This window comes from Drosophila montana, unplaced genomic scaffold (genome assembly GCF_035044405.1).
Source record: "Drosophila montana isolate Dmon_TW-CO22-7 unplaced genomic scaffold, ASM3504440v1 contig_2583_1, whole genome shotgun sequence".
NCBI classification, from domain to species: domain Eukaryota; kingdom Metazoa; phylum Arthropoda; class Insecta; order Diptera; family Drosophilidae; genus Drosophila; species Drosophila montana.
In genome coordinates, this window is record NW_026997446.1 from 584477 (window position 1) to 610914 (window position 26438).

Genomic DNA, 26438 nt, shown 5'->3' on the forward strand with positions numbered 1-26438 from the left:
CACTTTTGACGGCGTGGCAGCGCTAAAAACAGAGTTGTATTTTTAGCAAAGCTTTTCGCAACTTTTTTCACCTATCTGGCAACTATGACGTTGCACTTTCGCCATTAACTGCAGACGTCATTTTTTCACAGGGCGTGCTAATTTTCAAGTGGTGTGAAAAAGTTAATTTTTAATATATTAAAGTGTTCAATAAAGTGCGAAAATAGTTGAAAACGATGGGCGATTCGCTGGATAACACCGACACATCGGTGGATCCGGCCGTAAACCTGTCGATTGCCAACTACGATGCATTTGCAAATTACTTGCGCAAAGCTGTCACCATTTTATTGCCGGAGGAGGATGGCGTGCCGGACTCGTTAAATACTGCATTGAACGATCCAGTAAATCAGGAGACTATTCGCAAGTTTCTGTCTGATCCCCAAGTGCAGGCGCTGTATGTTCAGCGTAATTGCATTAAAGGTAAGAAAAAAAATTATTTTCTCATTCGAACAAAATGGCGTCGCCGGCCCGCAAAGGCATGGCAAATTTCATAGAATATAATGTTAAATGTGTGTTGCTGTTACAATGAACATAGTTATAGTCTATAATTGCATTTGCATAAAGTGCAAGTTGCATGCGCAACAATTTTTGGTAAAAATCAATTGGCAATTGTGCTTGTGCGCATGACATCATGCCAGCTGAATCAGAAGTAGCTTTTATGGTAATGAAAAAACAGGTTGTTGCATGTAGGAAATGTGGGTGACGTCACTACCTACTCAACCTGTGTAAATCATTTAAATTGTTATGAAAATGGTTAAATGAATTATTTTGCGGAATTTTATACGAATTATGCCAAACAGTAATATTACGAGATCGTTTAAATATGTTTAATATGCACATGTGTTGCCTTGCATACGCACTGGCGGCGCACTTGTGACGTCAGCTTAGCGTGTTTTCAATCTGCTTTTGCAACCTTCTAGTTTACTTGACTATGACGGCTGCGCAGTGCTGCCAACCTGTTGCCTGTTTAGTGTGGCCAGACGCTGTGCAGCTTGCCGGTCACGACTTGTAAACAAACCAAACGACAGCTGTTTTTCGATTTGTTTGCGGAAGCGACGCGACCTTGGGCCGGTTGTGTGTACATTTCATTGACTTGCGACTTTGAATGCTGCCCGCATCAGGGTCAGGCGATGTGGGAGCAACGCACGCTCAAGGTTCAGACCTTGAATGCACGAAATTTGAAGGTTTCACCTTGGCCGCTGAAATTTCGAAGGCTGTCACCTTGGTAATGAATTTGTGTCAATGGCATTGCGGTCGCGTCATGGCCAGATAATATTTGTGCATTGACAGGGGGAAAACTTGATAACAGCTCGAATGTGTGTGTTGGTTCTCATTATCTGACGCCTCTATTTTTTATCGCGTAGAGGATGACAGCGAACAGCCGGCAGAAGGTGAGGAGGAGAAGGAGCAGGTGACTTATCAAATCAGCAACGATGTGCACTTCACCAACAGCCGCATGGCATCGCTGGCCTGCATCAAGCGTGGCGTCGTCGTCGAGGCGGACAAATCCATTCACTCGCAGCTGCGATTGATTAATTTCTCCGACGGCTCACCCTACGAGACGCTGCATGCGTTCATCAGCAAATCGCTGGCACCGTACTTCAAGTCGTACGTCAAGGAGTCCGGACGCGCTGATCGCGATGGTGACAAGATGGCGCCGTCAGTGGAGAAGAAGCTGGCAGAGCTGGAGATGGGCCTGCTGCACTTGCAGCAGAACATTGACATACCGGAGATTACGCTGACTGCCCATCCGATAGTCAACCAGGTCATACGCAAATGCGCCGATGAGAACCACAAGGCCAAGGTGGTGGACTTTGGCGACAGGGTTGAGGACTCGTCTTTTCTCAATCAGCTGCAGAACGGCGTGAATCGCTGGATTACCGAAATCAAGAAAGTCACCAAGCTGAATCGTGATCCCGGCTCCGGCACAGCGCTACAGGTAAACAAACACTCAGCAATTTAGTTTCTGCAAGTGCTGATAAATGTGTAATTTGCAGGAAATCTCGTTCTGGCTGAATCTGGAGCGTGCGTTGTACCGCATCCAGGAGAAACGCGAGTCGCCAGAGGTGGCGCTTACACTGGACATACTCAAGCATGGCAAGCGCTTCCATGCAACTGTTTCCTTTGACACGGATACGGGCCTCAAGCAGGCACTGGCCACAGTGGCCGATTATAATCCGTTGATGAAAGACTTTCCCATTAACGATCTGCTGTCGGCAACGGAGCTTGAGAAGATTCGCCCAGCAGTGCAGCAGATTTTCTCACATTTGCGCAAAGTGCGGAATACCAAGTATCCAATCCAGCGCTGCCTCAAATTGATTGAGGCCATCTCGCGGGACTTGTCGCAACAGCTGCTCAAGGTGCTGGGCACCCGCCGGCTAATGCACATTCCCTTCGATGAATTCGAGCGTGTGATGAACCAGTGCTTCGAGATCTTCAGCTGCTGGGACGATGAGTACGACAAGCTGCAGGGTCTGCTGCGTGACATTGTGAAGAAGAAGCGCGACGAGCATCTGAAAATGGTCTGGCGCGTTTCCCCAGCCCACAAGAAGCTGCAGACGCGCATGGAGCACATGCGCAAGTTCAGGCGACAGCACGAACAGCTGCGCACCGTCATTCTGCGTGTGCTGCGACCCACCAAGCAGGCGGCCAACGACGATGGCAACGCCGTGGAAACTAAGCAGCCGTACAGTCTGGATGCCGCCGATGCCAATGCCATCGAAGAGGTCAACTTGGCCTATGAAAATGTCAAGGAGGTGGACTGCTTGGACATAACCAAGGAGGGCTCCGAAGCCTGGGAGGCTGCTGTCAAGCGCTACGAGGAGAAGATCGGTTCGTGAAACTAAAAGTAATTAAAAACTAAATAAAAACATTTCCTGTTCCTTGTAGATCGCGTGGAGACGCGCATCACGGCGCACTTGCGCGACCAGCTGGGCACAGCAAAGAACGCCAACGAGATGTTCCGCATCTTCTCGCGCTTCAATGCGTTGTTTGTGCGTCCGCACATCCGTGGCGCCATTCGCGAGTACCAGACGCAGCTGATACAGCGTGTCAAGGACGACATTGAGGCGCTGCACGAAAAGTTCAAGGTGCAGTATCCGCAGAGCAAGAGCTGCCGCTTGTCCTCGGTGCGTGATCTGCCGCCAGTGGCGGGCTCCATCATCTGGGCGCGTCAAATAGACAACCAGCTGACCATGTACCTAAAGCGTGTCGAGGATGTGTTGGGCAAGGGCTGGGAGACGCATATCGAGGGCCAGAAACTTAAGGCCGATGGCGACAGCTTCCGCGCCAAGCTGTCCATCTCGGATGTGTTCCACGAGTGGGCACGCAAGGTCCAGGAGCGCAACTTTGGCAGCTCCGGTCGCATTTTCACCATTGAATCGACACGCTCGCGCGTTGGACGCGGCAATGTTTTGCGTTTGCGGGTCAACTTTCTGCCAGAAATCATTACGCTGGCCAAGGAGGTGCGCAACATCAAGAACCTGGGCTTCAGGTGAGCGTATTTAATTAGAAGATTATATTTTATTTGGTATTAAATTGTCTATTTCTTCTTCTTAGAGTTCCACTAACCATTGTCAACAAGGCTCACCAGGCCAACCAGATTTATCCCTACGCTATATCCCTGATTGAAAGCGTTCGCACCTACGAGCGCACCTTGGAGAAGGTAATATATGCTTGTCTGACTTACACACCACCAAAACCATCAATACATATACAACCACCATCACCACAGCTGGAGCAATTGCTCTGCTTACTCTCCTTTATGCATATGTCTAATGCACCCAACTTTAAGTTTTAAGTTTTTTGTTTACCGTCCGATCGGGCTCAAACTCATTTTCAAAGATCTTTGAGATCAAGGCCGGAGTATACCCGCTAGTATCCTATTTCCCATGCCCATAACTCGGTCAAAACTCAATCGATTTTAGATAGATTTTTCTATTTAATAACGGGTTGGCCTCTTCACCAATTCGGCATCTAAATCTGGCAACACTATTCTTGGCCGAAATTCATGTAAAAATAGTACCCTCAAATATCCTATATCGACATAGGTCAAAATTACCCACCCTCATAACTCGGCGAAATCTTATCCGATTTTCACGAGATTTAGCATTTTGAACATAGTTTTCCCTCTAAAATAATCTGGCATTTAAATCTGACCACATATTTTTTGGTCGAAATTCAAGTCAAGATCTTACTAGGCTTATATAGATATGGGCCAAAATTTCCAAGCCCCATAACTCGGTCAAAACTTAACCGATTTTCACGAGGATTTGCTTTTTGTTCATGGTTTTCCCTCTAAAATAATCTGGCATTTAAATCTGACCACACATTTTTTGGTCGGAAATTCAAGTCAAAATCGCAGCCCTAGGCTTCGTATATAGACATGGGCCAAAATTTCCCTCCCCCATAACTTTGCCAAATCTCAACCGATTTTCACGAGGATTGGCTTTTTGTTCATGGTTTTTCCTCTAAAATAATCTGGCATTTAAATCTGACCACACATTTTTTGGTCGAAATTCAAGTCAAAATCGCACCTCTAGGCTTCGTATATAGACATGGGTCTAAATTTCCCACCCCCATAACTTGGCCAAAACTCTTCCGATTTTCACGAGGATTGGTTTTTTGTTCAAGGTTTTCCCTCTAAAATAATATGGCATTTTAATCTGACCACACATTTTTTTTTCGAAATTCAATTCAAAATCTTACCGCTAGGCTTATATAGACATGGGTCAAAACTTCCCTCCCCCATAACTTTGCCAAATCTCAACCGATTTTCACGAGGATTGGCTTTTTGTTCGTGGATTTCCCTCTAAAATAATCCGGCATTTAAATCTGACCACACATTTTTGAGTCGAAATTCATGTCAAAATCTTACCATTAGGTTTGTATATAGACATGGGCCAAAATTTCTCTCCCCCATAACTTGGCCAAATCTCAACCGATTCTCACAAGGATTGGCTTTTTGGTTCAAGGTTTTCCCTCTAAAATAATATGGCATTTAAATCTGACCACACATTTTTGAGTCGAAATTCAAGTCAAAATCTTACCTCTAGGCTTCGTATATAGACATGGGTCTAAATTTCCCACCCCCATAACTTGGCCAAAACTCATCCGATTTTCACGAGGATTGGCTTTTTGTTCATGGTTTTCCCTCTAAAATAATATGGCATTTAAATCTGACCACACATTTTTTTGTCGAAATTCAAGTCAAAATCGCACCCCTAGGCTTCGTATATAGACATGGGTCAACATTGCCCACGCCCATAACTCGGCCAAAACTTAACTGATTTTCACGACGATTGCTTTTTTGTTCATGGCTTGGCTTCTAGATCAATTTGACATCTAAATCTGGCAACATTATTCTTGGTCGAAATTCATGTGAAAATGGTACCCTTAAATATCCTATAGAGACATAGATCATAAATTCCTACCATCAACACTCGGTCAAAACTCAAGCGATTTTCTCGAGGTTCTTTGTTTATTTATTTTATACGGGCAAGGCCGGGAACAGCCGTTGCGTGCGATTTTTTGTATGTATAGAAAGAAGCCCTAAGATCCGAGTCGGGCACTTCCGACTAAAGACCTTAACCTATTTTGTGTGAAAAGACATATGCATAAAGTATATTTATTTCCTCTGGGGAAAATTTGCTATATTTTTGCATTGCTTTGCACATGGAGTGCAGCTTGAATTTTGTTATTGACACCACACAACGAGACACATCCCACACGCCACATCTCACATCTTATCACTTACATAGACAGTACAACCTTTTTAAATCAACCAAAAACAACCAACAACCTTTCTTTCATGCAGCTTAATAATAGGAGTCTAGCACTAAATTCAGTATTCAAGGTAGTGTTGTTTGTGCCGCTCCCAAAGTATTTGCTACCACTTGTTATTGTTATTGTTCAAATCCCGCATGCATTTTACGAGTCCACTTAAACCCTTCAATCATCAAGAGCATAAACTCATGAGCTTTAACTTTCACACAGATCGAAGATCGTGCTAGCATTGTGCCTCTGGTCGCTGGTCTGCGCAAGGAGGTCTTGAATTTGGTCTCCGAGGGCGTGGGCCTCATCTGGGAGTCATACAAGCTGGATCCCTATGTACTGCGCCTGTCCGAGTGCGTGACACAGTTCCAGGAGAAGGTAAGAAACGAATGTTTAACAAAGAAACAATCTCTAAATTAACACATATTCCAGGTCGACGACTTGCTCGTGGTCGAGGAGCAGCTAGATGTGGACGTGCGCTCGCTAGAAACGTGCCCCTACAGCGCGGCCACATTTGTGGAGATACTCTCCAAGATTCAGCACGCCGTCGATGATCTGTCGCTGCGTCAATACTCGAATCTCAGTGTTTGGGTAACGCGCCTCGACGAGGAGGTGGAGAAGAAGCTCGCCTTGCGCCTGCAGGCGGGCATTCAAGCCTGGACAGAGGCCTTGACTGGCAACAAGAAGGAGGTGGACACCTCCATGGACACAGATGCGCCCGCACAGCCCACGCATAAGCTGGGCGGTGAGCCGCAGGTGCAGAATGCAGTGCACGAGATACGCATCACCAATCAGCAAATGTATCTGTATCCCTCGATTGAGGAGGCCCGCTTCCAGATCATGCAGCAGTTCTTCGCCTGGCAGGCTATTGTCACCTCACAGGTGCGCCTGCAGAGCACACGCTACCAGGTGGGCCTCGAGAAGCCCGTCTCGCAAACCTATCGCAATCTGCTGACCAAGTTGCCGGAAGGCAAGGTCCTAGAGAACGCCTACGGCGCCATCGAGCACAAGATCAGCGAGGTGCGCAATTATGTGGACGAATGGCTGCGCTATCAGAGTCTTTGGGATCTGCAGGCGGACACGCTGTACGGCCGCCTGGGCGAGGATGTGAACTTGTGGATCAAGTGCCTCAACGACATCAAGCAGTCGCGCACCACCTTCGACACGTCGGACACACGTCGCGCTTACGGCGCCATCATCATTGACTACGCCAAGGTGCAGGCCAAGGTCACGCTCAAGTACGATTCGTGGCACAAGGAGGCCCTCGGCAAGTTTGGCACACTGCTGGGCACCGAGATGACCACGTTCCACAGCAAGGTGTCCAAGTCGCGTACAGATCTGGAGATGCAGAGCATCGAAGCGGCCAGCACCTCGGATGCGGTCAGTTTTATAACGTACGTGCAGTCGCTGAAGAAGGACATGATTGCCTGGGACAAGCAGGTCGAGGTGTTCCGCGAGGCGCAGCGCATTCTGGAGCGCCAACGTTTCCAGTTTCCCAACAACTGGCTGCATGTGGACAACATTGAGGGCGAGTGGTCCGCCTTTAATGAGATAATAAAGCGCAAGGATACGGCTATTCAGACACAGGTGGCCAGCTTGCAGGCCAAGATTGTGGCCGAGGACAAGGCCGTGGAGACGCGCACCGTCGACTTCCTCAATGACTGGGAGAAAACGAAGCCCACGGGCGGCAAGATACGGCCCGATGATGCGTTGCAGCAGCTGCAAATCTTTGAGAGCAAATACTCGCGGCTCAAGGAGGAGCGCGACAATGTGGCCAAGGCCAAGGAGGCGCTGGAGCTGCAGGAATCGGCTGTGCCCAACAACAGCGCCGAACGCATGAATGTGGCCCTCGAGGAGCTGCAGGATCTGCGCGGCGTCTGGAGCGAACTCTCCAAGGTATGGACCCAGATCGACGAGACGCGCGAGAAGCCCTGGCTCTCGGTGCAGCCGCGCAAGCTGCGCCAGCAGCTGGAGGCGATGATGGCGCAGCTCAAGGAGCTGCCCGCACGTCTGCGCATGTACGAGTCGTACGAGTACGTGAAGAAGCTCATCCAGAGCTACATCAAGGTGAACATGCTGATTGTGGAGCTCAAGTCGGACGCGCTGAAGGAGCGCCACTGGAAGCAGCTGACCAAGCAGCTGCGTGTGAATTGGGTCATCTCTGATCTGACGCTGGGCCAGGTGTGGGACGTGAATCTGCAGAAGAACGAGGGCATTGTCAAGGACATCATTCTGGTGGCCCAGGGCGAAATGGCGCTGGAGGAGTTCTTGAAGCAGGTGCGCGAATCCTGGCAGAACTACGAACTGGATCTGATCAACTATCAGAACAAGTGCCGCATCATACGCGGCTGGGACGATCTGTTCAACAAGGTCAAGGAGCACATTAACTCGGTGGCCGCCATGAAGCTGTCGCCCTACTACAAGGTCTTCGAGGAGGAAGCCCTCACCTGGGAGGAGAAACTGAATCGCATCAACGCCCTGTTCGATGTGTGGATCGATGTGCAGCGTCGCTGGGTCTATCTGGAGGGCATTTTCTCGGGCAGCGCCGACATCAAGACTCTGCTGCCCGTGGAGACTTCCCGGTTCCAGAGCATTAGCTCCGAGTTCCTGGGCCTGATGAAGAAGGTGACCAAATCGCCCAAGGTCATGGATGTGCTGAACATTCCGGCCGTGCAGCGTTCGCTGGAGCGCCTGGCCGATCTGCTGGGCAAGATTCAAAAGGCGCTGGGCGAGTATCTGGAGCGGGAGCGTACCTCCTTCCCACGCTTCTACTTCGTGGGCGATGAGGATCTGCTGGAGATCATCGGCAACAGCAAGAACATTGCCCGCCTGCAAAAGCACTTCAAGAAGATGTTCGCCGGCGTCGCTGCCATCCTGCTGAACGAGGAGAACAACGTCATCTTGGGTATATCTTCGCGCGAGGGCGAGGAGGTGCACTTCATCAATCCGGTGTCCACCGTGGATCATCCCAAGATCAACGAGTGGCTCTCGCTGGTCGAGAAGCAAATGCGCTTCACGCTCGCCTCGCTGCTGGCCCAGGCCGTGCAGGACATCAAGCAGTTCCGCGATGGCCAAATCGATCCTCAGAAGTACATGGAATGGTGCGACAAGTATCAGGCACAAATCGTTGTGCTCGCTGCCCAAATCTTGTGGTCCGAGGACGTGGAGGCCGCCCTGCAGCAGGCCTCGGAGGGCAACGATGGAAAGCCCATGCAGCGCGTGCTGGGCAATGTGGAGAGGACTCTGAACGTGCTGGCCGATTCGGTGCTGCAGGAGCAGCCGGCTCTGCGTCGCCGCAAGCTGGAGCATCTGATCAATGAGTTTGTGCACAAGCGCACGGTCACGCGACGCCTGATCACCAACGGTGTCACCTCGCCCAAATCCTTCCAGTGGCTGTGCGAGATGCGCTTCTACTTTGATCCCCGCCAGACTGAGGTGCTCCAACAGCTGACCATTCACATGGCCAACGCGCGCTTCTTCTACGGCTTTGAGTATCTGGGCGTGCAGGATCGTCTGGTGCAGACGCCGCTGACGGATCGCTGCTATCTGACCATGACACAGGCGCTGGAATCTCGCCTGGGCGGCTCTCCATTCGGTCCAGCGGGCACGGGTAAAACCGAATCCGTCAAGGCCTTGGGCAACCAGCTTGGCCGCTTTGTGCTCGTCTTCAACTGCGACGAGACGTTCGATTTCCAGGCCATGGGCCGCATCTTTGTCGGCCTGTGCCAGGTGGGCGCCTGGGGCTGTTTCGATGAGTTCAACCGGCTGGAGGAGCGCATGCTCTCCGCCTGCTCGCAACAGATCCAGACCATCCAGGAGGCGCTCAAGTACGAGATGGACAGCAACAAGGAGAGCATCACTGTGGAGCTGGTGGGCAAGCAGGTGCGCGTCTCGCCCGACATGGCCATATTCATCACCATGAATCCCGGCTACGCTGGCCGCTCCAATCTACCCGACAATCTGAAGAAACTGTTCCGTTCGCTGGCCATGACAACGCCCGATCGTCAGCTTATCGCCGAAGTGATGCTCTTCTCGCAGGGCTTCCGCTCGGCCGAGAAGCTGGCCTGCAAGATTGTGCCCTTCTTCAAGCTCTGCGACGAGCAGCTCTCCAACCAGAGCCATTACGACTTTGGTCTGCGTGCGCTCAAGTCAGTGCTGATCTCGGCGGGCAACGTGAAGCGTGATCGCATCATGAAGATCAAGGAGCAGATGCGTCAACGCGGCGAGGAGAACATCGATGAAGCTTCCGTCGCGGAGAATCTGCCCGAACAGGAGATACTCATACAGTCGGTGTGCGAGACCATGGTGCCCAAGCTGGTCGCCGAGGATATCCCATTGCTCTTCTCGCTGCTGAGCGATGTGTTCCCCAATGTGGGCTATACGCGCGCCGAAATGAAGGGCCTCAAGGAGGAGATACGCAAGGTGTGCCAGGAGGACTATCTCGTTTGCGGCGAGGGTGACGAGCAGGGCGCCGCCTGGATGGAGAAGGTAAGCTTCTGGCCCAGAGTCATATATTCTGTCCATGTCCATAACATTGATTCGCCTCACACACACGCCTACTAACCACCACGAAAAAAAAGGGACTCGGCTCCACTTGGGTCGACAAAGTAACTAAATTCCATTCAAAAGTGTTTCCCCTTTCGACATCCTATTAATCCTTTATCCTTGTGCCCATTCAGGTGCTGCAACTCTATCAAATCTCCAATCTTAATCATGGCCTCATGATGGTGGGCCCCTCCGGCTCCGGCAAGTCGACGGCCTGGCGCACGCTGCTCAAGGCACTGGAACGCTTCGAGGGTGTTGAAGGCGTGGCACATGTAATCGATCCCAAGGCCATATCCAAGGAGGCGCTCTACGGTGTGCTCGATCCGAACACGCGCGAATGGACCGACGGCCTGTTTACGCACATTCTGCGCAAGATTATCGACAATGTGCGCGGCGAGATTAACAAGCGGCAGTGGATCATCTTTGACGGCGACGTCGATCCCGAGTGGGTCGAGAATCTCAACTCGGTGCTCGATGACAACAAGCTGCTGACGCTGCCCAATGGCGAGCGCCTCTCGCTGCCGCCCAATGTGCGCGTCATGTTCGAGGTGCAGGATCTGAAGTTTGCAACGCTCGCGACAGTTTCGCGTTGCGGCATGGTCTGGTTCTCGGAGGATGTGCTCTCCACGGAGATGATATTCGAGAATTATTTGTCACGTTTGCGCAGCATTCCGCTGGAGGATGGCGACGAGGACTTTGTGGGCGTCATCAAGCCCGCCGCCAAGGACAAGGAGGAGGAGGTGTCGCCCTCGCTGCAAGTGCAGCGCGATATTGCGCTGCTGCTGCAGCCCTTCTTCTCGGCGGATGGCATTGTGGTGCGCACTCTGGAGTATGCCATGGATCAGGAGCATATTATGGACTTTACGCGCCTGCGCGCCCTCAGCTCGCTCTTCTCCATGCTCAATCAGTCGGCGCGCAATGTGCTCAACTTTAATGCACAGCATCCCGACTTTCCCTGCTCCGCCGATCAGCTGGAACACTATATACCCAAGGCGCTCGTCTACTCGGTGCTCTGGTCATTCGCTGGCGATGCCAAGCTCAAGGTACGCATCGATCTGGGCGACTTTGTGCGCAGCGTGACCACGGTGCCGCTGCCCGGTGCAGCCGGAGCGCCCATCATTGATTACGAGGTGAGCATGAATGGCGAATGGGTGCCCTGGAGCAACAAGGTGCCCGTCATTGAGGTGGAGACACACAAGGTGGCCTCGCCAGACATTGTGGTGCCCACGCTGGACACGGTGCGGCACGAGTCGCTGCTCTACACCTGGCTGGCCGAGCACAAGCCTTTGGGTAAGTCGCAAGAGTATTCAATTTAACATATTTAACTCATGATGAATCCCTTCTGCTTAGTGCTCTGCGGTCCGCCCGGCTCCGGCAAGACCATGACGCTGTTCTCGGCGCTCCGGGCTCTGCCCGACATGGAGGTCGTGGGTCTCAATTTCTCATCGGCCACAACGCCGGAGCTGCTGCTGAAGACATTCGATCATTATTGCGAGTACCGCAAGACGCCAAACGGCGTGGTGCTCTCGCCCGTGCAGATTGGCAAGTGGCTGGTGTTGTTCTGCGACGAGATCAATTTACCGGACATGGACTCGTACGGAACACAGCGCGTCATCTCGTTCCTGCGCCAGCTGGTCGAGCATAAGGGCTTCTATCGCGCCAGCGATCAGGCCTGGGTTTCTCTCGAGCGCATTCAATTCGTGGGCGCTTGTAATCCGCCCACAGATCCCGGCCGCAAGCCGCTCTCGCATCGCTTCCTGCGCCATGTGCCCATCATCTACGTGGACTACCCCGGCGAGACGTCGCTCAAACAGATCTACGGCACCTTCTCGCGTGCCATGCTGCGTCTGATGCCAGCGCTGCGCGGCTATGCCGAGCCCCTGACCAATGCCATGGTCGAGTTCTATCTGGCTTCGCAGGATCGCTTTACACAGGACATGCAGCCGCATTATGTGTACTCGCCGCGTGAGATGACCCGCTGGGTGCGTGGCATATGTGAGGCCATACGACCTTTGGACTCGCTGCCCGTGGAGGGTCTGGTGCGTCTGTGGGCGCACGAGGCGCTGCGTCTGTTCCAGGATCGTTTGGTAGACGATTCCGAGCGCCGCTGGACCAATGAGAACATCGATCTGGTGGGACACAAGCACTTCCCGGGCATCAACCAGGAGGAGGCGCTCCAGAGGCCCATCCTCTACAGCAATTGGTTGTCCAAGGATTACGTGCCGGTGAATCGCGAGGAACTACGCGACTACGTCCGTGCCCGCCTCAAGGTCTTCTACGAGGAGGAGCTGGACGTGCCGCTTGTGCTCTTCGACGAGGTGCTCGACCATGTGCTGCGCATCGATCGTATCTTCCGCCAGCCGCAGGGTCATCTGCTGCTCATCGGCGTCTCCGGGGCGGGCAAGACGACGCTGTCACGCTTTGTGGCCTGGATGAACGGTCTGTCCATATTCCAGATCAAGGTGCACAACAAGTACACCAGCGAGGACTTTGACGAGGATCTGCGCTGTGTGCTGCGCCGCTCCGGCTGCAAGGACGAGAAAATCGCCTTCATCTTGGACGAATCCAACGTACTGGACTCCGGCTTCCTGGAGCGCATGAACACGCTTCTGGCCAACGGCGAGGTGCCCGGCCTCTTCGAGGGCGACGAGTACACCACGCTGATGACCCAGTGCAAGGAGGGCGCCCAGCGCGAGGGTCTCATGCTGGACTCCAGCGACGAGCTGTACAAGTGGTTCACCCAGCAGGTGATGCGTAATCTTCACGTCGTCTTCACCATGAACCCGTCTACCGATGGCTTGAAGGATCGCGCGGCAACTTCCCCGGCCTTGTTTAATCGTTGTGTGCTCAATTGGTTCGGCGATTGGTCGGACTCGGCCTTGTTCCAGGTGGGCAAGGAGTTCACCACGCGTGTGGATCTGGAGAGGCCCAGTTGGTCGCCACCGGACTTCTTCCCCTCCGTGTGTCCATTGGTGCCCGCCAATCCGACGCATCGCGATGCCGTCATCAACAGCTGCGTCTACGTGCATCAGACCTTGCACCAGGCCAACGCCCGGCTGGCCAAACGTGGCGGACGCACCATGGCGGTGACGCCGCGTCACTATCTCGATTTTATCCATCATTTTGTCAAGCTGTACAATGAGAAGCGCAGCGATCTCGAGGAGCAGCAGCTGCACTTGAACGTCGGCCTCAACAAGATTGCGGAGACTGTCGAACAGGTCGAGGAGATGCAGAAATCGCTGGCGGTCAAGAAGCAGGAACTGCAGGCCAAGAACGAGGCGGCCAATGCCAAGTTGAAGCAAATGTTTCAGGATCAGCAGGAGGCCGAGAAGAAGAAGATACAATCGCAGGAAATACAAATACGTCTAGCCGACCAAACGGTCAAGATCGAAGAGAAGCGCAAGTATGTCATGGCCGATCTGGCCCAAGTGGAGCCCGCCGTCATCGAGGCGCAACAAGGTGAGTTCTTCGGATGCCAATGGTCCGGGCGGGTCACAACTAGACTATATCTACGTATTAGTTGAACCTAAGTCTAGCTCTAATTTTACTTAGCTATAAACACACGTAAGTTTGTGCCGACTAACTAACTGACTGAATGTAAATTATTGAAGGTTTTGGCAAATTCCAGCTGCAAGTGGGGAAAATTAGCGGAAAATGGGGCAAGCAACCTTTTTGCTAATTATCCGATCGGCAAATTTCAATTTATTGGGTGGAAAATTATGGTTAAATATTTTGTGTGAGAGGTTTCGGGCTTTAAACCTTATCCGAGGCTCTTTATGAGAATTCATTTGAGGCGTGTTTCACCCTTTTCGTAAAATTCACCCCATGGAATTCAAAGGAATAATTTTAAGTCTAGCTCTTATATTACCTATCTATAAAAACACATGAGTTTGTCCCGACTAACTAACTGACTGATTGAAATTTTCCATGCTAAGACGGTTTTGGCAGATTCTAGCTAAAAAGTGGGGAAAATTAGGGAAAACCTGTGTTTTTTTTCCATTCGAACGGAAATGTTAAATTTATTTGGGTGGAAAATCTTGGCCAAAGATTCTTCGGGAAATGAATTTTCGACCTTAAAAAGTTATCCGAGGGTCTTTATTGGAATTCACCCGTTACGTAATATTCACCCCATGGGGATCAAAGGTTGGATGTGCATTGGTTTATTTTTCGAGGGAATTCATTGAAGACGTGTTTCACCCTTTTCGTAAAATTCACCGCCTCTGGATCGTAGGCAGGAAGGTATATTTTTCGACTTCCGACTTCCACGGACCTAAAATGGGATGGATTTCAAACTAATTTTCAAAAATCTATGTAAAATATGATGTGGACTCGATCTAAATTCTTGACGGACGGGAAATTTATATATCAGCTAGTTTAACTTATATGATAATATATTCGATACTCCCACACACACACCAACACACACACTTACACACACTTACACACACACACATTACGCACAACCGTTAGCCGTTAGCTCGATTAAAAAGAAACACCTGGCCGAGGTGCGTTCAATGGCAAATCCGCCGGCTGTGGTGAAACTGGCACTGGAATCGGTCTGCGAGCTGCTCAATGAGAGTGCCACAGATTGGAAGGCCATACGCGGCATACTCGTTAAAGACAGTTTCATATCGTCGATTGTTAACTTGGAGACTGACAAGATCACGTACGCAACTCTCTTTCTGTATACCCCACATGATAACCGATATATACATATATATATATATATGTCCATCATATCCCATCACTCAACATAACCTCAACTCATCTCAGGTTGTGACACTAATTGGCTAAATCGTACAGATCGCATCACATATACATATATATATATCTATATATATCTATAACATAACTAAACAGCAATATACATATATATATCTATACTCGTATATCTACACACATACCTACACACACACACACACACACACTGCATACGCAATGCACTGGCAAATATCTTAACTTACGGTATATTATATACATAACCTTAAACCTACAGTAAATTATCATGTGAATAGCTGTAAACTAAAAGATCGAGCTGTTAAGAATTGTTGTCTAATCCTTAACAAGGTGGTGACCAGGCAACTAAAGGCAGGCAGGCAATATACCCAAACATGTTTCTAATATGGGCATTTCCAGGCAAAGCCTACGCCATGATCAAAATCGATAAACCAACAAAGTATATATAAAAAACAAAGAGATATAGACAGATAGATCAGCCTTTAAGAGCCGAGTCGATTTAGCCATGTTCGTCTGAACGCCTCGATCCCAGATACTTTAAGATCTAGGCTCTAAATTTTCATCGATAACTCGCTTTATTTCCAAGAAATCGATCAAAATCGAAAAAGAAGTCTTGTTTTTTGAGCTTATAAGAGCTAGAGACACCAACTTCTTGTATAGCTTATACGCATCCAGATTATTCCACTTTTTGGATACCTCACCTCGTTCGCCCCCAAATTGTCTAAATCTCATTTTTTGATATCGATTTTATAGATGATTTAGCCATGTCCGTCTGTCTGAACGCCTCGATTCCAGATACTTTAACACCTAGACTCGAAATTTTAAGATACAATTTTATGAATAACTCGCTTAAAAATCGATATCGAAGTCTTGTTTTTTGAGCAAATCTCGGTGCTTAGAAGAGCTAGAGTTAAACAAGTTCTCTCTCGTATAGCTTATACGTATCCAGATCATTCTATTTAGTGAATACCTCCCCCTAAAATAGTCTAAATCACTTTTAGAGATATGTTCTTGGCACCGAAGTGGGTGCAGGGTGTCTCCTATTCGGGCACGCCCGACCAGAGCATTCGTATAGTTGATTGCTTGTATGGATAGATATATAAAAACGATAACTTCTACCTATTCCATGTAGAATTCTTCCAGCTTATACACAAAGAAAATGTGCCAGGAAATCCGAGAGTTAATGTCGAACGCTTCCGTTTTCTGCTTCAAAAACTAATCCATTGATTTGATTCGCATAATTGTTGGTTGTTTCCCTTAAAAAAGTCAGGCGTAAGGCCCTGGAATAGCCCATATTTGAGCATAATAAATCGTTAATAATCTTGTAACTGTTATTATAACATTGTTAGGCTAATGATACGGAGTATAACATTTAGTTAAGTGCCATTTGTTGTGTGCTGTATATCGTTTATAATAATTCTGATCCTCCATGTTAACCAAACAACAAACAACAAACTACGCACAGCCGTGAAGTCCATACGCAAACAGCAACTCGTTGAGGTGCGAACGATGGCGAATCCGCCGTCGGTGGTGAAATTGGCACTCGAATCGATTTGCCTGCTGCTGGGCGAGAATGCGACAGATTGGAAATCGATACGCGCCGTGATAATGCGTGAAAATTTCATTAATTCAATTGTATCTAACTTCGGTACCGAGAACATAACGTAAGCATGAAACAGATTTATTCCTCCTTTTTTTCTTTTCGTTCCGATTTGATTTCCTCTTGTTTTTTTCTTGGAGTGTAGAAAAATTCTTTTTATTAGTTATGAGATTTTGTTCTTTCCCGTAGCGAGCTGCGTTGTCTGTAAATATTATTTGTTTGTTATCTTAATCAAAACCTGGTTTATTGGCCTTAATTTAATGTATTTTATGGTTTTGGTTAAACTTTCGCGTTGATCCACAAATAACCAAACGCTTTGCTTGCTCAGTTCATACCAAAATAACCCGCAACACTTTAAAGCTCCCTTTATTAATCTTTCTTGCCTTTCACAGCGATGAGGTCAGGGAGAAGATGAAGTCCAAGTATCTGAGCAATCCGGACTACAACTTCGAGAAGGTCAATCGCGCCAGCATGGCCTGCGGTCCCATGGTCAAATGGGCCATAGCTCAGGCAAGTTTCCAGTTCAATTCCTGTTCCAGTTCAAATTCTAACCTCTAACCCATCGTAGATTGAATACGCGGACATGCTGAAGCGCGTGGAGCCGCTGCGCGAGGAGCTGCGCTCGCTGGAGGAGCAGGCCGATGTGAATTTGCACAGCGCCAAGGAGACGAAGGATCTGGTGGAGCAGCTGGAGCGCAGCATTGCCGCCTACAAGGAGGAATACGCACAGCTCATATCCCAGGCGCAGGCCATCAAAACGGATCTGGAGAACGTTCAGGCCAAGGTCGATCGCTCGATCGCGCTGCTCAAGAGCCTGAACATCGAACGCGAACGCTGGGAGTCCACCAGCGAGACATTCAAGTCGCAAATGTCCACAATTGTCGGCGATGTCCTTCTCTCGGCCGCCTTCATCGCCTACGGCGGCTACTTTGATCAGCATTATCGCCTGAATCTGTTTACGACCTGGTCGCAGCATCTGCAGTCGGCGAGCATTCAGTATCGCGCGGACATTGCGCGCACCGAGTATCTGTCCAATCCGGACGAGCGCTTGCGCTGGCAGGCGAACGCTCTGCCCTCGGACGATCTGTGCACGGAGAATGCGATCATGCTGAAGCGCTTCAATCGCTATCCGCTGATCATTGATCCGTCCGGTCAGGCGACCACCTTCCTGTTGAACGAGTATGCGGGCAAGAAGATAACGAAGACCTCCTTCCTGGACGATTCGTTCCGCAAGAACCTCGAGTCCGCGCTGCGTTTCGGCAATCCCCTGCTCGTCCAGGATGTCGAGAACTATGATCCCATATTGAATCCCGTGCTGAATCGCGAGCTGCGTCGCACTGGCGGCCGTGTGCTGATCACGCTGGGCGACCAGGACATCGATTTGTCGCCCTCGTTCGTCATCTTCCTGTCGACGCGCGATCCGACCGTTGAGTTCCCGCCGGACATTTGCTCGAGGGTCACGTTCGTTAACTTCACGGTGACGCGCAGCTCGCTGCAATCGCAGTGCCTGAACCAGGTGCTCAAGGCCGAGCGTCCGGACATCGATGAGAAGCGCTCCGATCTGCTGAAGCTGCAGGGCGAGTTCCGTTTGCGTCTGCGCCAGCTGGAGAAGAGTCTGTTGCAGGCACTGAACGATGCCAAGGGCAAGATTCTAGACGACGATTCTGTCATTACGACATTGGAGACGCTCAAAAAGGAAGCCTACGACATAAACCAGAAGGTCGATGAGACGGACAAGGTCATAGCCGAGATCGAGACCGTGTCGCAACAATATCTGCCGCTATCGGTTGCCTGCAGCAACATGTACTTCACGATGGACAGCCTCAATCAGGTGCACTTCCTGTACCAGTACTCGCTGAAGATGTTCCTCGACATCTTCTCGACGGTGCTGTACAACAATCCACGGCTCGAGGGTCGCAGCGATCACTCGGAGCGTCTGGGCATCGTTACCCGTGATCTGTTCCAGGTGTGCTACGAGCGTGTCGCACGCGGCATGTTGCACAACGATCGCCTGACCTTTGCGCTGCTCATGTGCAAGATCCATCTGAAGGGCACCGGAGAATCCAATCTGGACGCCGAGTTCAATTTCTTCCTGCGCAGCCGCGAGGGTCTGCTGGCGAATCCGACGCACGTCGAGGGACTCAGCGGCGAGCAAATCGAGGGCGTCAATCGCCTCGCCACACGGCTGCCCATCTTCCGCAAGCTGGTCGAGAAGGTGCGCTCCATGCCGGAGCTGGGCGCCTGGCTGCAGCAGAGCTCGCCCGAGCAGTGTGTGCCCCAGCTGTGGGACGAGTCGAAGGCATTGAGTGCCATCTCGAGCTCGGTGCATCAGCTGCTGCTCATTCAGGCCTTCCGGCCGGATCGCGTTATTGCCGCCGCCCACAATGTGGTCAATACGGTGCTGGGCGTGGACTTTATGCCGAACGCCGAGCAGGAGCTGGACTTTGCGGCCGTTGTGGACAAGCAGCTGAACTGCAATACGCCCGCCTTGCTCTGCTCCGTGCCCGGCTTTGATGCGTCCGGTCGTGTGGATGATCTGGCCGCCGAGCAGAACAAGCAAATCTCGAGCATTGCCATCGGTTCCGCCGAGGGCTTCAATCAGGCCGAGCGGGCCATCAATATGGCCTGCAAAACGGGTCGCTGGGTACTGCTGAAGAACGTGCATCTGGCGCCGCAGTGGCTGGTGCAGCTGGAGAAGAAGATGCACTCGCTGCAGCCGCACTCCGGCTTCCGTCTGTTCCTCACCATGGAGATCAATCCCAAGGTGCCCGTCAATCTGCTGCGCGCCGGCCGCATCTTTGTCTTTGAGCCGCCGCCAGGCATCCGGGCCAATTTGTTGCGCACCTTCTCGACGGTGCCCGCGGCGCGCATGATGAAGACGCCCAGCGAGCGTGCCCGGCTCTATTTCCTGCTCGCCTGGTTCCATGCCATCGTCCAGGAGCGACTGCGCTATGTGCCCCTCGGCTGGGCCAAGAAGTACGAGTTCAATGAGTCGGATTTGCGCGTCGCCTGCGATACGCTGGACACCTGGATCGACACGACGGCCATGGGACGCACCAATTTGCCGCCGGAGAAGGTGCCCTGGGATGCGCTGGTCACGCTGCTCTCCCAGTCCATTTATGGTGGCAAGATTGACAACGATTTCGATCAGCGTCTGCTGCAATCCTTCCTGAAGAAACTGTTCACGGCGCGCAGCTTCGAGGCGGACTTTGCCCTGGTCGCGAACGTGGATGGCGCCTCGGGCGGCCTGCGGCACATTACCATGCCGGATGGCACACGGCGCGACCATTTCCTCAAGTGGATCGAGAACCTGACCGACCGACAGACGCCCTCCTGGCTGGGTCTGCCCAACAATGCGGAGAAGGTGCTGCTGACGACACGCGGCACGGATCTGGTCAGCAAGTTGCTCAAAATGCAGCAGCTGGAGGATGACGACGAGCTGGCCTACAGCGTCGAGGAGCAGTCCGAGCAATCGGCCCTGGCCCTGGCCGTGGCACGCAGCGAGGACGGCCGTCCGTCCTGGATGAAGACGCTGCACAATTCGGCCACCGCCTGGCTGGAGCTGCTCCCCAAGAATTTGCAGGTGCTCAAGCGCACCGTGGAGAACATCAAGGATCCGCTCTATCGGTACTTTGAGCGTGAGGTGACAAGCGGCGCCCGCCTGCTGCAGACGGTCATCTCCGATCTGCAGGATGTGGTGCTCATCTGCCAGGGCGAGAAGAAGCAAACGAATCACCATCGTTCCATGCTCTCCGAACTGGTGCGCGGCATCATACCCAAGGGCTGGAAACGCTACACGGTGCCCGCCGGCTGCACCGTCATCCAGTGGATCACGGACTTTAGCATGCGTGTCCAGCAGCTGCAGAAGGTGTCGCAGCTGGTCTCGCAGGCAGGCGCCAAGGAGCTGCAGGGCTTCCCCGTCTGGCTGGGCGGTTTGCTCAACCCCGAGGCATATATCACGGCCACCAGGCAGTGCGTGGCCCAGGCCAACAGCTGGTCCCTCGAGGAGCTCACCCTGGACGTGACCATCACGGATGCGGGTCTGAAGACCGATCAAAAGGACAGCAGCTTCGGTGTCACCGGCCTGAAGCTGCAGGGCGCCCAGTGCAAGAACAACGAGCTGCTGCTCGCCTCCACCATAATGATGGATCTGCCCCTGACCATACTCAAGTGGGCCAAGTGAGTATTCCCCCAGGCTAGGTGCAGGACTCTGCCTTGACTCATGTCTAATCCTTTACAGAATCTCGTCGGAGCCGCGGGTAAGCAAACTAACGTTGCCCGTTTACTTGAACTCGACGCGCACCGAGCTGCTCTTCACGGTGGATTTGGCCGTGGCCGCTGGCCAGGATTCGCACAGCTTCTACGAGCGCGGCGTGGCCGTCCTGACGTCCACCGCCCTCAACTAAAATATCCATATGCAACATATGCAACATATACAACATATATAATCGTATAATCGTATAATCCGTAGACAGTTTTGAAAACTTTCCCCCAATCCCAATCAAATAATAAATATATATATATACACAACTAACAAGCCCAAACCCCAACCAGTAGAGCAATCCTGTCCAGAAATTCCAGCATGTTGAGCAAATGCGGTCGACAACTGTTGCGGTCGTCCTCCGCTTGGCGACTGCGTTTCCGGCGGCAACTGAGCGGCGTTCGCATGCCCCTGGAATGTCCCGTGGAGATGACGCACACCTCCCTGGTGATTGAGGGCGAGGCGCGACGCTTCATACACGACTGCCTGCGACGGGTGGGCGTGCCGTTCGAGAAGCTGCGCTCCATCAGCGACTTTCTGCTCGCCGCCGATTACAGAGGTGTGCACGGCTCGGGCATCAATCGGCTGGAGATGTACCTAAAGGATCTGCAACAGGGCTATGTGGACATTACGGCAGAGCCGGAGATTATCAGCGAAACGGCGGCCACAGCGCATGTGGATGGCAACTGCGCCATGGGCGTCTTTGTGGGCAACTATTGCATGGATCTGGCCGTGGAGAAGGCGCGCAAATCGGGCATCGGTTTCGTGGTGGCCAAGCGTTCGCATCACATCGGCATGGCCGCCTGGTATGCGTTCCGGGCCATGGCCAAGGGCTATATTGGCCTGGTGCTGTCCAATGCGGCGCCAATGCTTTTGGCGCCGGGCGCCCGGGACTCCAGTCTGGGCGCCAATTGCCTGGCCTTTGGCGCCGATGCCAAGCACTCGCATTTCATGCTCGACATGGCCGTCACCATGAAGGAGATCGGCGCCTTGGAGTGGGCGTACATGAAGAACGAGTTTATACCGAACACTTGGGCGGCGGACGAGTCCGGCCTGCCCACCTGCTTCCCCAGTCTGGCGCTGCGTGCCCAGCGCCTGTATCCGGCTGGCGGGCACAAGGGCTACTGCCTGGCGGCCATGATTGATATGCTGTGCGGCGTCATGTCCGGCGCCAATTATGCTACGCGTGTGCCGCGCTGGTGGTCCGACTCCCAGGGCTGCAATCCCAATCTGGGCCTCGTCATGCTCGCCCTGGATCCCTGTGTCTTTGTGCCGGACTTTCACGAACGTCTCGACGACTTTCGACGTTGCATCGAGACCTGCAACCCCCTGGACGAGACGAAGCCTGTGCGGATGCCCGGCCAGCCGGAAAAGCAGCACATGTACTATGTGGACGATCTGGGCGCGCTGCCCTTTCCCAACATCCTGCTGGCCAAGTACAAGAGGATCGCGGATCTCTTGTGCGTCAAGCCGATGCAGCTGGCCTTTGTGTCCTCCAACACACAATACCGCTGCCTGTAGATGGCGCTTTATGAGTCTTTAAAAACTGAAAACTGACGCCAGCTGGCGTTGCTTGTGGAAACAGGTGGTTGCACCTCCAGGTGGCGCCACAACGAATTCGCCCCCAAATTCACAGCGTCATCTATTGAGTTTATGTTTATTATGCACCAAAGGACAATAATGGGTGTAGTAAAAATACGTGTAACAATTGTATAAAGGGATTTGAGAAAACGAGTCTGGATTAAATACTAGGTACAACTTGTGGTTAGGCTAACTCGTTAACGGATGGCGCTGTTTAATATTACTTTAAAGTGTTGACAAATTTCTGAATAGATGTCAAGCTTAAGCAACACTGCATATTTATGCTGCATTTTGAAATTTAAAAATTTTGTTTATATAATTGAAAATTATTCTCTTGCCTTGAGCATCTCGCCAGGCGCTGTTGCATGATGATGTAATAAATAATTTTAAGTTTATGTTAGGCGAACTGTGCCCAGAACTAACTGTACCTATTATATATATTTCTGATCGGTATTGATTCTCTGTCTGTCTGTCTGTCTGTATGCAAACTAATCATTGTCTTGTTAATCCATTTCCGTTTTCCGATTGTCGCTATTCTGCAGTCCGCTTATAAATTTAATTGAGTTGAACGAATCTATAATACCCTAACTTTTTTGAATAGAGGGTTATTTTGTCGCCCAACTAATATAAGCTTAGTTATTCCTTTATATAGATATAGATATAGATATAGACATAGATATAGATATAGATATAGATACAGATACAGATATAGATATAGATATAGATATAGATATAGATATAGATATAGATATAGATATAGATATAGATATAGATATAGATATAGATATAGATATAGATATAGATATAGATATAGATATAGATATAGATATAGATATAGATATAGATATAGATATAGATATAGATATAGATATAGATATAGATATAGATATAGATATAGATATAGATATAGATATAGATATAGATATAGATATAGATATAGATATAGATATAGATATAGATATAGATATAGATATAGATATAGATATACTTAGAAATAGATATACTTAGAAATAGATACACCTAGATATAGATATAGATACAGATACAAAAGTTATATGTATGCTGAACCAAAAGTAAGGTCGCTGGTTCTAACCCCAGTCTAGTGTCCTTGAATCTTGCTTTTGCTTTAGTAATTGCCATATAACTATATCTTGATATCTTATAAACATAATAGTTGTTGTGGGAAAGCCAGAAATTGGGGAGTGCCAGCAGAAGCGAGCATTAATTTCGGCTCAGCTGGATTCCCATCTGGTTTTCTGAACTACTTAAGGTAATTGCTGGAAAAATGATGCAAATTTTCGCAAATTGCTCGAATTATGAAGATGCTGAAGCTGCCTATAAATAGGCTCAAGCAGCGCGCGAGGCACTCTATAGTCGGCAAACATGTCGCTCATTTGGATATTCCTATGGACTTGGCTGCTGCTGATCCTCACGCTGGAGGCGCATTCTCAGACGGACAGTCAGAGCCTGGACGAGTTCCGGGCGAGGTATCTGCAGCCCTTGCTCTCGGCGGGCACGCGCAACTGTACGCTGAATGCGTGCGAGACGCTGCGGATCATAACGCAGCTGCTGATGCTGATCAAGGCGCTGCCCAATGGAACGCTCAGCACGCTGATGGCTGCGGCGCCCCTGGAGACGGCCAGGCGCAGGACGCAGAGCAGGGAACCAGCCGGAGAAGCCAGCGCCATTTTCAATCCAGCCGAGTTCGATAAGCGCGTGCGGCAAATCGAGAGCCGGCTGCGCTCCGTGGAGCAGCCCGTTTGGCATTTGGCCAGCGGCGGCGAGCTGGAGTGGAATCATTGCACGTCCGGCGTGTGCCGCTGCAATCCGGACACCAAGAGCTTCAACTGCTGGAACACGAACTTGAAGACCGTGCCCGTCAGCCAGGTGATACCCATGAATATGGTTGCGATCGATTTGTCGCGCAATTCGCTCTCCACGCTGCACAAGGACACATTCCGCGGATTGACGCTGCTCAAGGAACTGGACATATCGAACAATCAGCTCGACTTTCTGCCCTTCGATCTGTTCCGGGATCTGGACAGCCTGCTGCAGCTGTGAGTGACCCGACTCCTCCTCCTCCTCCCATTTGACTTGGATATATATTTCCTCTCTCCCTCTTTGCAGTCGCATCCAGAACAACCAGCTGGAGGACATTGATGCGCGCACCTTTTGGAAACTGCGCAACCTTAATCTGCTCGATCTGCACAAGAACGCGATCTCGTTGCTGCCGGAGTCGCTTTTCTATCACGCCCAACGCCTGACCGTGATCAATTTGTGCGACAATCAAATCAAGAACTTTCCGCCGAATCTGCTGCGCGACCAGCTGATGCTCGAGGAGCTGGACATGTCGCACAACCGGATCGAGCAGCTCGTCTCGGGCAGCATGCGTCAGCAGACCAAGCTGAAAGCCCTCGACTTTGGCTGGAATCAAATTGGTGAGGCAGCAGCAAATCCTTCCAGCTTTCATCTCTATTATAGTATAAGCATCTTTTTTCAGCCAAGATCGAGGACGACTTCTTTGAGGGCCTGAAGAGTCTGCGCACTCTGAATCTGTACAACAATCGCATCAGCTCCATTTCGGCGACCACGTTCAATAATCTCGTCAATCTGATCACGCTCGATCTCACCATGAATCGCATCAGCCATGTGAGTTGGTTTCCTTGGACAACTTGGACTTGGTTAACATGGATTGCTCTTCCCTTTCCAGATTCATGGACATGCCTTTGCGGAGCTGAAGAACCTTAATGAGCTGCTGCTCGGCCAGAATTCCTTGTCCAGCATTCCGGCTGATTTGTTCCTTCGGGTCGGCGCACTCACCCGGCTGACGCTCTTCTCGAACAACCTGACCACGCTGGAGGCCAACGATTTTCAGGGCCTCGCCAGCCTCAAAATCCTCATGCTCAACAACAACATACTCAAGCACTTTGATGCGCGCGCCTTCGCGCCGCTCACCCAGCTGGAGAAACTGTGAGTTAAATGAGACTCAATTCAAGCCAACTTTCTCCTACTTTCCCCCTATTCCACCTATTTGCAGCCGCATCGACTCCAACAAGCTGATGTATCTGCCGCATGGCGCCTTGCACGGCCTGGACAAGCTGCTGGCCGTCAAGCTGGACAAGAATCCCTGGCACTGCGACTGTCGCGCCTTGTACTTGGCGCGCTGGATACGGGAGTTTGTCGTCAAGCTCTGGGATGGCCAGCAGCCGATGTGCCGTGGGCCTGGGGATCTCGGCGGGCACGAGGTGGGCCTGCTGCGCTACGACGATCTTTGCGATGGACAGTGGGCGAGCATGTTGTCGCTGTCGCCGCGGCTTCCGGTGCGCACACATCGCATTTCCACGCCGATGAACTATACCGACTATTTCAATTTGTACTTGAAGCATATCTATAATTCCACCACGGACGAGCAGCTCAAGGAGGCGGAAATAACCAGCGTGGCCATTAAGAAGGTTCACCTCGACTAAATGGGCCCACAAAAAAACTGCAAAAGTAAAGAAATCCAATAAGATATAGTTATTAGACAGGGCATCATTTAAATGCCAGGGCTGCAATACGGTTCGAACCAGCTTCCTGCTTTAAAATTCCAATTTCCCCATTCTTTAAGGCAGGATTTGGTTCAAGCCTTGGTTAAGTCTCTCTCAAAAGTATTTAATTTTGTTCCAAACCATTTTCTAAGCTGGTTCAGTAGCTGGTTTCGTTAAAGGTTCGGTTCACAGCTTCCTGCTTTGGAATTTCAATTTTCACTTTCTTGAAGCCAGGTTTCGGTTTAAGCCTTGCTTAAGTCTCCGTTTATTTTGTTCCAAACCATTTTCTAAGCTGGTTTAGTAGCTGGATTCGTTAAAGGTTCGGTTCACAACTAAAAATAAATTGGAATTACGAGCTCGAAGCTGTTTGCAGCCC

General features: G+C 50.8%; 3 protein-coding genes across 10 annotated transcripts; all 3 read left to right on the top strand.

Moving 5' to 3' along the window:
• The first annotated feature begins 129 nt into the window (after positions 1-129).
• Positions 130-21243, top strand: Dhc64C (dynein heavy chain, cytoplasmic). Of its 8 annotated transcripts, none has more exons than XM_064683212.1 (15): positions 130-459; positions 1404-1978; positions 2037-2871; positions 2929-3532; positions 3598-3703; positions 5855-5893; positions 6034-6189; positions 6244-10299; positions 10392-10418; positions 10491-11646; positions 11707-13815; positions 14827-15022; positions 17086-17203; positions 17262-20872; positions 20934-21243. In XM_064683212.1, the coding sequence occupies exons 1-15, from the start codon at positions 216-218 to the stop codon at positions 21097-21099; spliced, it is 13998 nt and encodes a 4665-aa protein (XP_064539282.1). In that variant the 5' UTR covers positions 130-215; the 3' UTR covers positions 21100-21243. The 8 variants fall into 8 exon arrangements, with proteins under 8 accessions (XP_064539282.1, XP_064539281.1, XP_064539285.1 ...); XM_064683211.1 differs by lacking the exon at positions 14827-15022 and adding an exon at positions 16559-16757; XM_064683215.1 differs by lacking the exon at positions 10392-10418.
• LOC135429047 (uncharacterized oxidoreductase YjmC) lies at positions 21178-22840 on the top strand. Its single transcript, XM_064683221.1, has one exon. The coding sequence runs from the start codon at positions 21276-21278 to the stop codon at positions 22473-22475; it is 1200 nt and encodes a 399-aa protein (XP_064539291.1). The 5' UTR covers positions 21178-21275; the 3' UTR covers positions 22476-22840.
• A 1063-nt stretch (positions 22841-23903) lies between these two features.
• On the top strand, positions 23904-26077 carry LOC135429038 (platelet glycoprotein V). Its single transcript, XM_064683201.1, has 5 exons — positions 23904-24592; positions 24663-24973; positions 25036-25184; positions 25246-25505; positions 25573-26077. The coding sequence occupies exons 1-5, from the start codon at positions 23919-23921 to the stop codon at positions 26000-26002; spliced, it is 1824 nt and encodes a 607-aa protein (XP_064539271.1). The 5' UTR covers positions 23904-23918; the 3' UTR covers positions 26003-26077.
• Positions 26078-26438: the final 361 nt, after the last annotated feature.